This window comes from Cupressus sempervirens, chromosome 5 (genome assembly GCF_028749045.1).
Source record: "Cupressus sempervirens isolate cs-2001-9-10 chromosome 5, ASM2874904v1, whole genome shotgun sequence".
NCBI classification, from domain to species: domain Eukaryota; kingdom Viridiplantae; phylum Streptophyta; class Pinopsida; order Cupressales; family Cupressaceae; genus Cupressus; species Cupressus sempervirens.
In genome coordinates this window covers 437,513,767-437,531,453 of record NC_143122.1, presented here as the reverse complement: position 1 = coordinate 437,531,453, position 17,687 = coordinate 437,513,767, and the positions used below count along the sequence as shown (strand labels likewise).

The window sequence follows — 17,687 nt, the reverse complement described above, 5'->3', positions numbered from 1 at the left end:
ATGCCCACTTGGGCTGACATGGGACTATCCCCATTGGGAAGTACGCAGAGTTCATGGGGGAGGTCATTGGCTACGGAGCAACTTATATGAACCCTTAGCCAGTGTTAAATAGTGAAAGTCTTTTACATATATATATATATATATTCCTTAAATAATGGTGCATATATGTTGAACGGTAGACAATGCCATGGGGGAGCGTCCACCTTGGGCCTTGTGACAACTTAGCAAGTGGAGGTGTGATAGTTTTGGTAAGTAGTAGGGGTTGGTATTAGGTTTAAGTTATTGCTTAGTGATTTGGTTAGTAAATTATGATTGAAGCTTTGTTGGTGTTTAATTATGTTAATTAATGGGCGAGAGTTTATAGATAATCAAATTTAGTATTAAAGTAACTAGGTAATTAGGAAGTAATATATTAGGAATATTTTGAGTTGTTATTTGGGTATTAGTTAGGAGTTAAGGATAATGTTAGTTATTAATTGGTTGTTTTTAACTAGTCATCTCATAGTTAATTTTATATATTATTTTATGCTAAACAGTATGTGTAGTTATTAAGTGATTAGATTTAGTATTTAAAAATATGGGTATTGGAGAGTTAGCAAAAAGATAAATGGTGATAGGGGCTTAGAAATAGGACATGATTTTAATTTGTTAAATGTATGTTTAGATATATAAATTATTTTGTAAGTTGGATTTGGTAGTTAGTGTATATATATTTTAATTAATTTTAGTATTGATTTAATTTGTTATTAGCTAATTTTTATTAGAATGTAAGCATGTGTGCTAGGAGGTCAATCATACTCAGTAAGTAATGTTAGTTATAACAAGTAGATTAGTGGTATGTTAGTGAAATCAAATTAGTGAATGTCATTAGATTAATAACTTTGAATGAGGATTATTTTCATATAATTTAGTTATCAATATGGTTAGCACACATATTTTATTAGTATAGTTAGTGATAAATGTTATATAGGGGTGTTGGTTGTAAGGTGTTTTAAGTTATTATATGTGTATGGTCCTTATATACACCTCTTTTTTAATTATTCATTTTTAAAGTAGAGATGATATAACATTTTAAAATATAATTGTTTCATGTTGACCTTGTAGTAAGGTTTCTTTTAATGCTAGGGAACGAATTCATAATACGTTGTTACGCACACATGTACTTAATCTTTTAAATGTTAATCTAGTAGATCAAACATTCTAAAATGAAATTGAAACCTAATTATTTCATTGTCTTAATGGTGTATCTGTAATTCATGACATAATAGTTTAATCAATTAAACCTTGTCAACTCGTTATCAAGTGTTCTTCTAGCAACACATTATGGCGTTTCGAACTTAGTAAAGTATGTCTTCAACATCAACCTTGAATCTTAGTGAAATTATCAATTGAATTCATTAGTATGTCTAAACCTAGATGCAAATACGAAACCCTTCATATGTACTTTAACTTCACCTTATAACTAACACCTTGAACATTAATGTAACTTGTTGCTAAAACCCTAAACATTTGTAACCTTACCATGCAACCTCGAGACTTGAAACTTATCAACTTTCTCATACCACAATCGTTCAATGTTAGTATGTAGACAACTTAGTTATTATTGTCTTAAAAAAAATTGTTGGTGTGTTTTGGCCCTAATTTTTGGGCATGACACTCCCTATGGCTTGCTTATGCACCATTTATTGTAACTATTAATTAATTAAAATTCAAAAACAATGATTAATGATAATAGTATAAGGGGCATTTTGGTTGTTGTATTGACAATGGTGCTCTGGCAAGTTCCCTAGAAGTTATGCCCATTGTGTTGCAAAGATTCATCCTAGTGTCAAATTGGCATACACTATTTTTCTTCATCAAGAATGTTGGAACCCAAGGGCTCTATATCAAAAAATTAACAAGGTGATCATCAAAAATCATTCTCTCTTGCCTAGATTGACAATCTATTCAACCTAAAGAAAAGAGCGGCAATTTTCTCTAAGCTAAACCCATAGTCATGCCATTACCATTTTCCTTCAATGAATTTGCAAAATCAGCTCCATCATGTTTCCAAACTTTAGCTCAAAACTTAGGAAATACTTCATTATACCCCTCAAAGGATAAACATTGCAAATCAACATCTCTCTAATATTCACGTTAATTTTTAATTTTATCTTGACTCATGAAAATGTAAACTTCTCTTGTTAGGGTTTCTTAAATAGCTATTTTGATTTTTTGCCAAATACCTGAGTTTAAGAGTTTAGTATGGTATTGTTTTGTTATCATTTGCAAAGGTCGTAAAAAGTAACTCACAAGGTCATGAATTAGTGAAGTAGCAGCATATAATGACCACATAAGCTCTCCTGATTCTATCATGCATAATTGTATAATGTTCATATATAAGATCCATCAAAATGTATAAAAGTGCATTTGACATCATTTATTGAAATGGGCATTTTAATTGTCAAGGACCATTTTAATGGCTCAATTTTGTCAAGAGCATATTTGAAGTAACTTAAAAGAATTGTCTTGGTTCAAATAATGTGTTACTAATTCTATAACCCTTTTGCATTGTAACTATATAGAGCTTTATATCTCAGTACCTTACAGAATTTATGACGAGTCATAACTATCCGCCAAATCTAGCTCATCTCTTTTCTTCAAATTAAGCTCCTCTACAAGCAACTTAAATAAAATAAATGCATTAATTTCCATTAATCAAATTCAAAGAAATGAAGAAATTCCAATACAACACAATAATCAGATATTTGATTACATTATAAATATGCCCCACAAGTGTGGAAACCTCTGAATGTAAGATTTTGCTGTATGCATGCATCAGTAGCATTGAAATTCTACTTTAAACAAAGATTGAACTAATGATTTTAATTACCATGTACCATGAAAAACGAAAATGTTAAACAGCTCTAATTCTCAACAAAATCTAATTATCGTTATAGGGAGAGAACAATGATAGTTTAATCCCACTCACAATATGTTGTCCACTCAAAGCAGGAACGTCATTTAAGAAACAGTTGCATATTCACATTAACAGCGTCAGCTGCGAAAAAATCCCTCACCCAGAAAAATTGACTTTGAACAAACTTTACATAAGACTGCAAGCATTTCATCCTCACTGACTATATGACTTCTTGTGTAACAGCACTTTAAAAGCCATGCAGCACAAAATTTGACAAGGCCAGCATAATCTACAACTCCACCTGTAATTTTGGTTGGTTAGGAAACATTAATTAAGCATGACAAACTCTCTAATGATAAAACTGATAACATTGGTGCTCACTAGCGCGTAAAAATTTATCTCATGAAGCATCTGTCGAAGTTACCTGCAAGATGAATAGTTGTAAAATTTTGCATTGCAACAGGGAAATGAATTATTCTGAATACCAATGTACACATTCCTTGAATTTGAGAACCTTGATTCTTGGAGAAATTTTTTTGATGCTCACTTTTGTTTGGATGGAAAAACAGGCAATAATGCCCTTTCCAAATATACTTGCAACTCAATTGCAAATCCAAACAATCATTAACTGTAAATAAGATGATCACCAAATTCTCTTTGTACCATGATATACAACACATTTTATATAGCATGCACACTGTGATGGCCATGCCCCAAATTACTACGTCCCAACCCAAGACCAAGGCCTAGAGGAACTACCTCAGACTGACCATGAATATGATTACAACGTGAAGAGTGACCATTAACATTGCAGTTTCCAGAGCTCTTATCAACAGAACTCTTGTCCTGAACATCAACACTCTTAACAGAACCTAAAGCATTTGAAGATGCCGCATGCCTACTCATCTGAACCGTTCCAGTACCATCTTGCAAAGGCTGCCAAGCAATCTCTGTGTCCTCATTATATCCAAGGATAAGGAAATCTGTGCAATTCTTTTGACAACCATGATCATAAGGGTTTCGAAAACGACCACCAGGCCCCTTAAGATAACTATAACGAATAGCATTTGTCATTTCGTTGGTAGTTATATTTCGCGCAATCTACAAAACCAACAGAGATGGCTTCAGGATAACAGTGAGAGCAAAAGATTCATGTTAGTAATTTAAATTGGTGACAAATAAGTTAGCATATACAGAGCTTTGAATGACCTCCCTTGTACCTTCTTCACAGGAAGAAATAGATAAAAGGCAAACAGAAAACAAAACTGACATCAGAAAGTTTGTGACAGCAATTTAAATAAGTGAATTAAATAGCATGCACAAAGCTTTGGAACAGTCCCCTTCTTGAGAAACATGAGTAGTTTTTAATTTTAAGCAATTATCATCCATGCTCAATATCTAGTACGATATATTTAATTGGAAGAGGCCAAATTCGAGAGAAATTTCATCCAAAGGCCATGTAGACACACTCACTCTTAGATTTTCAACATCTTTGATACTAGTTATATGAAAGGTTAACCAAATTCTACTACAGATAGAAACTCTACAAACAGTTATTGTGTTCTAAAAATTACAATCCAATGATTCAGCGTAAAGTGAAACTGCTAATAAACATATGAGATCCAAACCTGCCTAGCTAGCTTCATTAGCTCTGCTAATGCCTATACCACTGTGGGAGCTTGGAAGGCAAATAAGAGACCTTTATCATAATATCCATAGCAGCATTCCATTTACACCACACAAAAGAAGTGATTGCAGAATTGAATTACTTGGGTTTAAAACAGGACGTAAACATTATGAGGGAAAACTGTTATTTAATAAGAATAGGATTTGTTGAATGATGTGGTGCAAACAAGTGCCAAATTCTCAATCAAGTCCAACTTATAACAAAAGTACAAAACAGAACTTGAAAACACAATTAGCCTGTGCCATCATGAGGTTGCAGAATGTAAAGCCAATACTCCAGTAACTTGGTTCTGCTCCCTCCAACTGTGGTCACAGTTGTCAAATGTCCCATTCAAGATGGACAAATATCCTCGTCATTAAATGAACATAAATGCAGAAAACTAGGAAGAATGTGCCCTGATGGTTTGATGCCAACAATCTTTTAAATCCTTAATTAGCATTATTTAGTTCAATTGTGCACTACAAAAAAATTATTATTGAGTATGAAACATTAAATTAAAGCAAAAATCAAAAAGCCCAAAATTTATGAGCAGTGTTTCTTTAAATTTTGCGTATGTGGGAGGTAAGGATGGGAACTGGTTTTGGGATGGCAAACTTTTTCCTTACTTTTGGAAATGATGGACGTATGGCCATTAAAATAATTAAAATTGAACGTTTCAAAAACAAACAAATCAAAAACACCTAAAAATAACATAAGCGAGCCAAAAACAAAGCTGAAATTTCAAAAAGTAAAATAATTATTCTGATTTCATAGTCCATATCATAGTTCAAAATAGCACAGAGAAGTGGCCAATATACCAGCTTCTCACGCGAAGTTGAAGCTGGCAAAAAAAATTGTGGTTTTCTTGCAAGAAAACCCAGACAAAAAAACAGTGACTTCTCAGGGCTAAAATCGCCATTTCTGTGCGATAAATTGTCACTTCTTGGTGATAATTAAACATCTTCTTGCGAACTAGGACACCCAGTGAGTTCCCCAAATTCATTTCAGTTGCACCTTTTAGCGTTTGGAGGAGAGGATAAGGGTTTTGGAGGAGAGAAATAGTGTTTGGCAGCATTGTAGATCAATTGTAGGTGGATTTGAAGTGAATTCGAAGCAGGTTCAAAGCTCTTTTCAAACAAATCCAGATTCACAAGTGAGTTTTCTAAATTATAGTTCTTTTAAGTTAAAAATCATTTTGTCTTGCCTTAGTTGCATCCAACTTTATATAGAACTCTAGAATACCATTTGCAATGTTCTCTAACACGTTTTTAACTGTAATGACTAAGATCTAACACCACGTTTTTACAATTTTTCCAAAAAAATCATAGTTTTCTGAAAAAATTCATAACCTAATACATTTTTTGTTTTTTTGTTTCAAGTTTCAGCTTGTGTTTAAACTTATTTAAAAGCTTTAATCTAACATAGTTTGTTCCTAGTAATGTTATTAAATTTCTAAATTTGGGGATTCAATTTGTATTTTGTATGAGTAGGTTGATTTTACATTAAATGGCAAATATGGAATTCCTTTACAACTGGGTCAGCTGCGGCATCTGCTAGTGGCCCCATAGGCGCATGTCCATCTAGATTTGTAGGCATACACCCTAAAGGGGATATATAAATTTAGAGACAAGGCATGGAAAAATGCCTTTGAAGGAACCGAGTATAATAGTGTATAAAAAAGTATGCCTTTGAAGGCATGTCTCGTTTGAAGTACCACCTTGAAGAATAAGTTATTATTTTCTAATCACCATTATTAGTTTGGATTGTGCTAAAACAATGATCATAATGAAATATTGTAGGTTGTGACCAAGTATCTCAGTCGCCCTTGAGAAGAAGAAGCGGCACTTGAGGGCATAGTGGGCTCTCTTCGTGGCCCACGGATCTGTACACCTACCATCCACTTAGCTTCCATTTGCATTGTTTCTAATAGACCACATAAATCTACTCTCGATGGTATTTTTGTGCATAGAAACACACATGGAGCACAACCATCACTGGAGGGTTCAGGGTACTGGAAGGAACAGTGATGTGCATCGGTAAGTTGACATTCAATATGTTGATTTTTTATTTTTTAACATCCCCTTCAATGCCGCAGCAAATCCCTATTTTCTAGATTTTGTGACTGGTTGTATGGTGGCTAGTTTACTAGTTTCAAATTTTATTACTTTTACAATTTTACAATTTACTTGTTTTTGTTGAACGTAAACTTTCTTTTAATCAAAGTTGTTTACTTCATGTCACTTTTCATTTTGTGCTTGTAGATTTCTCAAAGATATTGGTTCTAGTGCTAAAGATGTGACTGAAGAACAAATATTACAATTGAAACAGTATGGTTGCACCATACTTTCTGATGGATGGACAGATAGAAGAAACCGTACCATCATCAATTTTTTTGTTTCTTGCAAGGATCAAGTAGTCTTTCTTAAATCCTTAGATGTCTTGGACAAGGTAAAGACAAGTGAGACTTTGGCAGCAACATATGTGGCGGCGGGTAGGATCTTACAAAAAAAGCATAGCACACTCTTTTGGTCTCCTTGTGCAACACATGTTATTGATCTTCTTTTGGAGTATATAGGAAATTGGATTGGGTGAGACTAGTTGCAGAGGATGCAAGGAACATAACAAAATATATCTACAATCACCCTTGGGTCCTTCGCTTGATGAGAGACTTCACCCATGGGAAGGAGTTGATTAGACCCGCAATCACAAGGTTTGCAACGATTTCCTTATCGTTGCATAGTGTTCTTGATTCTATGAATCCTTTGAGACAAATGTTTGAGTCTATCGTGGCTAGAGTCAAGTTATTCAAAGAATCTTGATGGAAAGAGTGTTGCAAGCATTGTCTTTGACAGTCACTTTTTTTTATCTAGCTACAAAAATTGTGGAGGTAATTCGAAAACTTCAAAAGTTGAATTTTTTTTTTTGTATTTAATAATCAAGTCTTTATTATTAATTTATAACCCTACTCTCTGATTAATGATCATCCTTTTCTGCATTTCAATTGTAGGTGGCGAAGCCCTTGGTTAAAGTTCTCCACTTGGTAGATGGGCATCAAACCCCAATAGGGTTCCTTAATGAGGCCATGGATAGGGCCAAAGAACTTGTAAGAAATCAATATAAGGGGAACAGCCTAAAAGTTAAGCCCATATGGGAAATTACTGATAAGAAGTGGAGCAATCAGCTCTACCAACCCATTCATGTGGTGGGGTATTTCCTCAACAAACAATTTCGCTTCTCTACATTGTACAAGGATCCCAATGGAGAGGTCATGGAGCGATTCAATGAATCCATGCAAAGGATGGTACCTAACATTGAACTGAGAGACCTCATTGTGGCCGAGATGGAAGTGTATCAAAATGCAATGAGCAAGCTATTCTCCTTAGACGTGGCAAAGAGAGGCAGAAACACTCAAACCCCAGGTACAGTATTTGGAATTTGGAGTCTTTGACATGCATGATAAGTAAATGAATACTAAGCTACAAAAACTTCTTCTCACCTTGCTTTCTTAACTCTTTACTATTTATCTTGCAAATGCTTGCTAGTGAAATTGAGGTGGAAATGTCCCAAATCTGCAAAAACTTGCCCTTATCATCTTATGTCAGCCATGTAGCTCATCTAGTTGTGAGTGTAATAGGAGCTTATTCGAAGCCATTCACAAAAAGAAGAGGAACAAGTTGGCACTAAAATGACTAAATGACCTTGTCTTTGTGTAATATAACCTTAACTTGCACAAAAGAAATGTAGAGTTATCACTAGTTGAGCCACTTGATCTGAATGACATTGATCATAATTGGAAAACTCGTGACTCAACCCTTGAAAAAATTGTCAATTTTTTGCCAACAACCCTTCGAGTTTTTGGCAAAAAATTGTGCATTCGCAAACCTATGTTTAAAGGCAAAAAGTGGTCTTTTTTTACTAGTTCAATTTTATTGCTTCGTGGACTTGTAGTGGAGAAAAAAAAGGCTTCCAAGCCCTTGTTATGTGATTGCAAGCTATTAAAGGTGGATTTGAGTGGATTTCAAGCAGATTTCAACCAGTCTTGGAAGAAAATCTCTTTCCCAAGTAGGTTTGTTGAAATTGTTTCTATATTTTTTTTTTAAATGTTCCTTCCATGTAAATGAATTCAAAGTCATTCCTAAGTAGTTAGAAATGATTTGGAATCATTTGAAGGCTTTTCAACACTATGACAAAAAAAATAATCTATTGTTGTGCATGAGCAAACTGATATTACATGTGCAGATTTTTGGTTATTCAACATCTCAATGAATGTGGTTGATAGCCCCTATTGGCTGAATTTGGTGACCGCATTGACAGTTTCAAGTAAAGGGTACAAGACCCCTTTGTGCAAGGATTTGAGTGAAAGGTTAGTAAATAATCAAAATTCACTTCAGTTCAATTTATATTTTAAATTTAAATTGTTATTTCCTATTTATTAAATGAAAATTGTATACTAAGTTCTAACACTTTAATTTTGTTGGTTGCTTGACAATGCGGTTGATAAGGCAAGGGTAGTGGTGGAAGAGCAAAAAAAGGAGTGGAAGAAATATGGCTGCACCATTCTATCTGATGCATGGACAAATGGGAAAATAGAACCATTATTAATTTTTTGGTTGCTTGCAAAGATGATGTAGTGTTATGGGAATTTGTTGATGCCTCCAATAAGGTGAAAAATGAACACATTGGCATTTATGTTGAAGAATGTTGTCATGGAGGTGGGAATAGAGAATGTGATGCAAATCATCACAAATAATGTGGCAGCATATGTGGCAACAGGTAATTTTAATTTTTTATGTTGCATATGAATAATGAATCTAATTCTATGATATTATTCAATTTAGGTTTGATGTAAAATATGAAAAGTTGACAACTAATAATTGATGTTTTACTAATATGCCAAGTAGAATCCTCCAAAAGAGGCATCAAACACTTTTTTGGTCACCTTGTGCAACACGTGTCCTTGACCTTCTTTTGGAGGACATAGGAAAACATGATCAGGTGACTCCAATTGTAGACGATGCAAGGCAAGTCACCAAGTTTATCTATAATTACCCATGGGTTCTACATTTCATGAGAAAGTTCACTGAAAACAAAGATTTGGTGAGACTTGGTATCACAAGGTTTGCAACAGTTTTATTGACGTTGCAAAGTATTATCAGCACAATATTGCCTTTGTAACAAATGTTTGTGTGTCCTGATTGGGTTGCTTCACCTTACTCAAATAAGGTTCATGGAGAGGTTGTGTGGCACACATAGTCTTTGACCAAAGTTTTTTTGAAAAGGCTACTGAGATTGTGAGGGTAACTTCAAAACATTAAATTTTTAATTGTTCTAGAAAGTTGATTCAAATCTCATTATTAATTTGTAACTTACTATGTTAGTAACTTCATTAAATAATTTTCTAATTTTTTGTAAACTAATTTGTATTTTTCAAATTTCAATTGTAGTTGTCTGAGCCCCTGGTTAGAGTCCTGCACCTAGTTGATAGGCAACAATCCCCAATGGGATGTCTTTATGAGGCCATGGATAGGGCAAAAGAACCTGCTAGAAATTTCTACAACGTGGAAAGGCTCAAATTTGATCCCATTTGGGAAGGAACAATATGCTCCACCAACCCATTCATGCAACAAGCTACTTCCTCAACCACCGTTTCAACTACTATGAGTATGATTCTTCTTCAAATTTTACGAAGACTTCAGTTTACTTTTTTTTAGGTCGTGTACTAAAGACTTGATTTCACTTTCTATTAGTTTTAGGCATGATGATTCCTTTTCAAAGCCTAATGGAAAGGCCATGGAGGGTCTCTTTGTATGCATTCAGAAGACAATATTCAATGTTGTGCAACGAGACCCTGTTGTCACCAAACAACAAATCTATGTGAAATCAAAGGGTAATTTGTTCTCTCTTGAGCTAGCAAAGGGAGCAAGATGCACTCAAACCCTAGGTAAACCGTACAAGTTTAAACTTTAAAACATTTGCAATTTGATAAGCTATGTTTTCTCTTTTTCATTGCTTTATATCTTATTTTGTAGATGCCTGGTAGCAAACTTGGGTTGGCAATACCCCTAATTTAAAGCAATTTTCTCTCCTGAGCTAGCGAACAGAGCAAGAGGCACTCAAACCCCAAGTAAACCGTACAAGTTTAAACTTTAAAACATTTGCAATTGATAAGCTATGTTTTCTCTTTTCCATTGCTTTATATCTTATTTTACAAATGCCTGGTGGCAAACTTGGGGTGGCAATACCCCCACTTTAAGGCAATTTTCTCTCAAAATCATGTGTCAACCTTGTAGCGCATCCCATTGTGAGTGCAATTGGAGCTTATTTGTGTCCATCTACACAAAAAAGAAACAAAATGACTCAAAAACAGCTCAATGACTTTGTTTATGGGCAATATAATCTTAAGTTGCACATGAAAAAGGTAGTGTATAATACCTGATCGACTTGATTTGCATGATATAGATCCTTATTCTGATTGGACTACCCAAGAGCTAGGTCCATTGTTTTCAACAAATGACATTGCTGAAATTGAGAGGCATGCCATAGAGGAGGAGGTTGGATTGGATTTCACATTGGATGACATCGATGAGAAGTCATTACCAATGTCACAGGCAAAAGGAGATACATCCAGGACAAAGAGCAAGTCAGTACGGATGTCGAGTGAGGAGGCACAGCTATAGACTTCACAGTCACGCCTAGTGCAAGGTTCCTTTTCTAGACCTACACACACTCCATTTTCTACTAGTAGAGTAGCTATGAGGAAGATGTGATTGCAATGATGCATTTACTTCTAGTTTGACAAAAAATATTTACTATTTTGCTTCAAGCCATCAACATTCTGCATGAGAATGTGATTTTGTACCCACTATGAATTTATATATATCTAAACTCTAATTGTTTCTTTTGTATTCTCTTTAAACTAATTCATTGAATGCATCTTCTCATTAAATTTTGCAAAGAAAATGTATTTTTAATTAAATTTAAGCTGTTTTTTTAGGTTCACAAGTTTTCCCCGAGGTTTTTTTTTAAAATTGACTGAGTTTTCCTAATTTTTTGGGGGTGCTTGGCGAGGTGTTGAGAAGTGAAAGTTTTCCCAACTATGACATAGATCCTTATGGTGATTGGACAGCATAGAAACAGCCTATATTGTTTACAGAGGATGGCATGTATGATTTGGAGAGGCAGGCTATGCATGAGGAGGATTTTGCATCAAGACTGGATGACATTCAGGAGGGCAATGAGAGTGAGGGCATTGACAGTGAGGATAGTGAAAGTGATGATTCGGATAATGAGGAATCATTGCCAATGCCTACACTAGCTACATCATAGAGGACTGCTAGGGCTATAGCCGCTAGACCCCCTCCCACTCCCATAGTTTTTACTAGAGCTACTAGGAAGGGAAAGAGGAAGATGTAGACTAGTTTCATATTGTACTTGACATTTGTATTTGCTTATCTTTGTACAAAGACAATTTTCTATTTGTAGTTTGCTTTAAATTTCGGAGTCTTTGACCACATCGACATTCCACATGAGGATGCAATTTTGTTACTTACTGCATTTATACATATCTAGATCAGCATGTTTGATTTGTTTACTCATTTATGCATCTCCTTATTGAATTTTGAAAAAAAATGCATTTCTAATTAAATTTAAGTCAGTTTCATAATTACTCACAATTCCCCGAGAAGTTACTAATTTATCTCCGATATTTGCTGAGAAAACTTTTTGTCCTACTGCTAAGTGATAGAGAATGAGATTTTGAGGTATGGTCCATATTATAGACTTAGAATCATAGCCATAATATGAAGCATTTTTTATACAGGGAGTTGCCCAAAAAAATATGCATCATGAATAGTCCATGGGTAATTTAAGAAACAAGCTTTGCAATCAGAGTTGCATCCAAAGATATCTAAGAAGCTGCCACTCTTTTGAAGTCTGTATTCCTCTTCATTTTTCTTTGCCTCTTCATTTGTTTTCCTCCTATCTTGATGAAAGTAAAATAGCCATAGTCATGGATTTTCGAAATTATTTTGAATTGGAGGCCCTTGGTAACCCCCATTTTTAGCTCTCCTTTTTAAGAATTTGGTTTTAAATGTTTTTATGTACTTGATGTAGACAATGTCCTGAAGTCTCAAAGAATACTCGAGGACAACATGACAGCCACAGACACCACTAGTTCTTCTAAAAGACATGTATAAAGGAAATGGGAGGCAATGCTATAGTGTAGATTACCTCCCAAATTAGTGTATTCATAGGAATACAAACCCACCTTTAAGCAAGCCTAATTAGCACAACTAAAAGGATGGAGGGTGCAAATGCAAGATCTGAGCTTGATGGGGTTTTGAATTCCTTAAGAGATATATGATATGATAATGTATTTGATCTAATGAAGTGCAAGGGAAAAGAAGAGAGAATAAGTGCGCTTGGAAACGAGATGACTTTGAATCTGAAATTTCCACTTATCAAAGTCTTGGAAACAATTGTAACTAGAGATCTAGAAAACAGGGTCCTATAACTTTTTGCTCCGAAAGTTCCACTAAAAAATGGTAGGAACAAGTTAAATTTTTAGGTATAAGTCCACAATGACAACTTGTTCCAAGCAATTTCTGACAAAGCTTTCTTGAAACATGTAGCTACACCTATACTACCTAGATCCAAATTTGCAGCTCCATAGTCTGTTCCTCCACATAAAAAATGAGGGAAAGTTTGTGAAAGGGGGAATCAGCCTTGAAATATTATAGAAATTGCATAAATGAAAGTAATGTAAAACAGTAAATTGTTGATTCACCTTGCACGGAACCCTCATGAACAAATGTAGTAATCACTCAAATCCATGAAGATACTTGAATGTTGCCTAACATCCTAAGAGTTGACCTTGGAATGAGATGTAGAATCAAGGATGTTTTCACAAATGCATGGATGTATGATTGCCACCGTTGGATCTTGAATGCAAATATGTTTGATAAGCACATGTGAAGAAGAAAAAGAGAGGATGGATGAATGAATCTTCTTGCTTGATTGAAAATTCCTCTTATTGGGCCATCATGGGAGAGAAACTTGCATCACTTTGGAGAAGATTGTCTTTGATTTGATGGATATTGAAGAAATGGAGACTTAGAGATCTTGAATCGAACGCTTGCCTTCAAATCTTTAGATCCAAATCCTCAATTGCACAACATGATTACTTTAGAGATTGCTTGCACTTGATTACCATTTCATGTACTTACAAAAGAGAGAAGAGTATGTCCTTTTATACTAAACTCCCTCCATTTTGGGATTTAAATTTGATCAAGGCTGACCACAAATCAAAAACTAAAAAGAAAACCCTGTCATCGAACCCCAAGCCAAAGGGCCCAAAACCATAGGGACTTGTCCCAGGTAGAGTGGGTCCAAAATCTAAAAGGATGTCGAGGATGGTGAAAAGAAGTGGGGGGGAGAAATGCAAGTGGTTGTGATCAAGCATTACGAGTCTCCTTCGAAAACTTATTTGTTGATACCTATCTCTCTACTTAGAGTTAAGCCTTCTATCAGGGCCTTTAATTCGGCTAACTTATAAGACAATACTCCTAAAGGTTTAGCGCATTTAGATAGGCATGATCCCTTATCTGAACAAATAATACATCCTAAGCATGTTGCCCTAGATTACCTCTAGAGGCCCCATCAAAATTTAACTTTGACCATCCTGTAAGAGGAGGTTCCCATGTACATTATTTCCTAGCGATCTTGTTGGATTTTGCGTATATCATTGGTGGATTAACTAGTTTAAACCAATTTTTACGAATATCTACATCTCAATCTGAAAAGGAACCTTCCTCCTTATATGAGTTTATAAGATTATTGTTAATTACCTCAATAATACAAGCCTCCAATTTCTTTAAAAATGACCTTAGATCCATCTTTTCATTAAAAAATATTCTTCTATTCCTTTCTTTCCATAATTCCCATAGGAGAATGGAAAGGGATATTTTCCATAAATTACTATAAGCCTTAGAACAACCATGTTTCCACCAACTTTTTTTAAAAATTAATCATGAAATGCAGTTTGTCAATTTAATTTCTTACATAACCAATACCAGCAATTCTTAGCAAAGGGGCAATCATAAAGCAAGTGTTCAAAAGTTTTAGATTCTTTTTCGCAAATTGAGCATCTCGATGGTCCTTCAAAACCCATATTGGTAAACCTATCTACTAGTAGAATTCTCCTTTGAAGAGCAGCCCAAAGGAAGTTACCTGCCTTCGGAAGTCATGCAAGACCCCAACATAGATTTAGAGGGATGTCAATCGTATCCCATCGTTGAGAATTTATTATCTTTTAATACCCTAGTTTGACTTTATAATTTCCGTCTTTTGAGGCTCCCCAAATTAATTTATTTTTTCTATCTTTGCGATTTGTCTATTTACTTTTTAAAAATTGATTTAAAATGTACTTTTTCTTGTGATGAAAATGGAGTTTCATCTAGGGTTTTCCATTGCCATCCTCCATACTGATTATCATTAATTTTAATTTTATAATCACCGACATTCTTACCCCACAGAATTGAAAGAGTGTTTTTAATGTTTATAAGAAGATTTACACTATTTGGAGAAGGGAGCCCATCCCATGAATCTTCCCAAAATAAAGCATCCTACCCTAAGCTAATATCCCAAGTTAAGTTATTAGTTATTAATGGGCAACAGTTCAACATAAAGTTCCAAATTCTTGAACCTTTTGAAGGATTTTTAGTTCTGAACAAAGACAAAGAATTATTATTGTTTAAATATTTATGATTTTAAATTGTAGACTGGTTACAATTATATTCTTTAAACATTCTCCAAATAAGTTTTGCCCCTAGCACCTCATTTTGCCAACTCAAATTTTTTATACCTAGACTTCCAAATTCTTTAGGTCTACATATTTTTTCCCCTTTTATCTAAGCTTGTTTTTTTCTTATCTCCAATACCTTACCAGAAGAAGTTATTAAGTTTAGAGTCTAATTTCCTTTTTACATCTCTGGGTAGGGGAAGACATGACATATGATATGTGGGGATGGCCGAAAGTACTGCTTTGGTCATAGTCATTCTACCAGCTTTAGTTAACCATTTCCCTTTCCAAATTCCCATTTTTTTACCCAATTTTTATCCCAAGCTTTAAATTCGCATGGGAATGTTCCTTTTCTATATCTCATTATTTCTAAAAATATCTCTCTCCATTTCCTCTTTGGTATTAATAAAGAAGATCTCTGATTTGTTAGCATTTACTTTTTGGCCTGGTTCTTCCATATAATTATTTATTATTTGCTTTAAATTTTGAGCTTCTTCCAAAGTGCTTTCTCTTGGTAGAATAGTACCATCCGCAAATTTTTTGTGTGTTAGTTTAGGGACCTCCTCAGATACTGTGAAGAAAAAATGCATGAGTGTATATAAGCTCTCCCCCAATTGGTATACTTCGATGAGGGTTGATCATACTTGAGCATTATTTATTCCTAAATTCTAGAGAAATTTATTTGATGTTATATTATTTTAAATATATTATTATATAATTAGTTTTACTATAACATTTAGCATTATATTTGTTTGACATATTATTAATATAATGAATACAAGTAAAACATTCATTGATTAATAATAAGCATTTACCATCCATATACATATATATATAGCATTATTTTGCGTTCATTGATCAATAATGAATATTAGTGAGATAGTAAAATAACATTATTTATTATTTATATACATTGAATATTATTGACTAATCATATATCTATGTCAATCATGGCCCATCACAGGAGACCACTTGGATTCAACTCATTGGAAGGAGAAAGCTTTAAGGGAAAAATGCAAGGGGAATTTACAATGGAAGGAAATTTATTGGAAACAAAAATCTGGGGTTCAGTGGTTGAAGGAGGGTTACAAGAATTCAGCCTTCTTTCACAAGTTTACCAGCAAACATAGGAGGAGAAATACAATCCTAAGCCTCAAGAACAATGCAAACTTTAATCAATGACAATGCTCAGTTGGGTTTGATGGCTTCAAATTATTTTTGAAATGTTTTTAAGGAAGAGAATTAAACTGTCAATAAGATGTTGGAGGGCCAGTACTCCAGTGTCTACTTAATGTTGTTGATAATGCCCAGATTCTTGCCCCGATAACTGAAGATGAGGTTAATAATGTTGCTTTCTCTATGGGGTCATACCTGTGTCACAGGATTCGGCGAACTTCATGCATGAAGTTCGAAATTTTCCGAATTTCAGCATAATCTAAAAAATTCGTTTAAATTTGTCCTCTAATTCGTACAAAACCATTGACCGGCTTTTCATTTTAATCGTTCCATAGTTTAAAAAAATAAAGTCCAGCTAGGGCAGTCCATCGATAGAAAAGTGTTCACAGCAAATGATCCAGTATCATGGCGACTGTCGAGCTCCTGCCGCCGAATACCTGCTTATCGCTAGTGTTCAACATTTGACATTTAAGTTTTTGTTTAATGTTTAATTTTATAATTTTGCATTTTGTTTTGTTTTAATTTTTAATTTGTGTCTTATAATTTTTTTTTTTTTTTAGTAATATGAAAGAAAATTTATTATTTTTCAAGTGTATAATTTTTTTATTAAAATATTACTTTTTTTTTAATAGTTATTTATTGTTTATGTGTAATCTTAAATGTAGTAAATCAAAGTATTTTTTAATTTTTAATTTTTAATTTTGTTTAGAAAAATTAAAATAAAATATCAATATATTTTGAATTTATGTTATAAAATGATAAAGTTAAATTACTATAATTTGTTCTATAAGTTTAATGTTTTAAAAATTATAAACTACTTGTATTTGTATTTATTTTCAAAATGTGATTCTTTTATAAAGATTTCAAATCTATGTTGTAATGTTAAACTATCTTGATAATTTATTGGACATACTTATATTGTTTAAAATACTAAAAAAATTCTATAAAGCGAATTTAAAGTCGATTTTTTTTCGATTTTTTTGGCCTTCTCGAATTTCATCCGAATTTTATAGTCGTCGAACTCGAACTCGAACTCGAACCTTGTGACTTAGGGTCATACAAAGCCCCAGAACCAGATAGATTGGATTTCCAACTGCCCTTTTCTAGGGGTTCTGGGATATTGTAGGCTTTGATATTACTATGGAAAC

The 17,687-nt window shown here is 33.9% G+C and overlaps 1 protein-coding gene across 1 annotated transcript in view; it reads right to left on the bottom strand.

Moving 5' to 3' along the window:
- Nucleotides 1-3,335: 3,335 nt before the first annotated feature.
- LOC149556656 (protein S-acyltransferase 24-like) overlaps nucleotides 3,336-17,687 on the bottom strand; it is a 35,565-nt gene continuing 21,213 nt past the window's right edge. Inside the window, exon 13 of the mRNA XM_089831080.1 lies at nucleotides 3,336-4,000. Coding sequence (XP_089687206.1) covers nucleotides 3,581-4,000 — 420 coding nt within the window. The 3' untranslated portion in view covers nucleotides 3,336-3,580. The remainder of the gene's footprint in view (nucleotides 4,001-17,687) is intronic.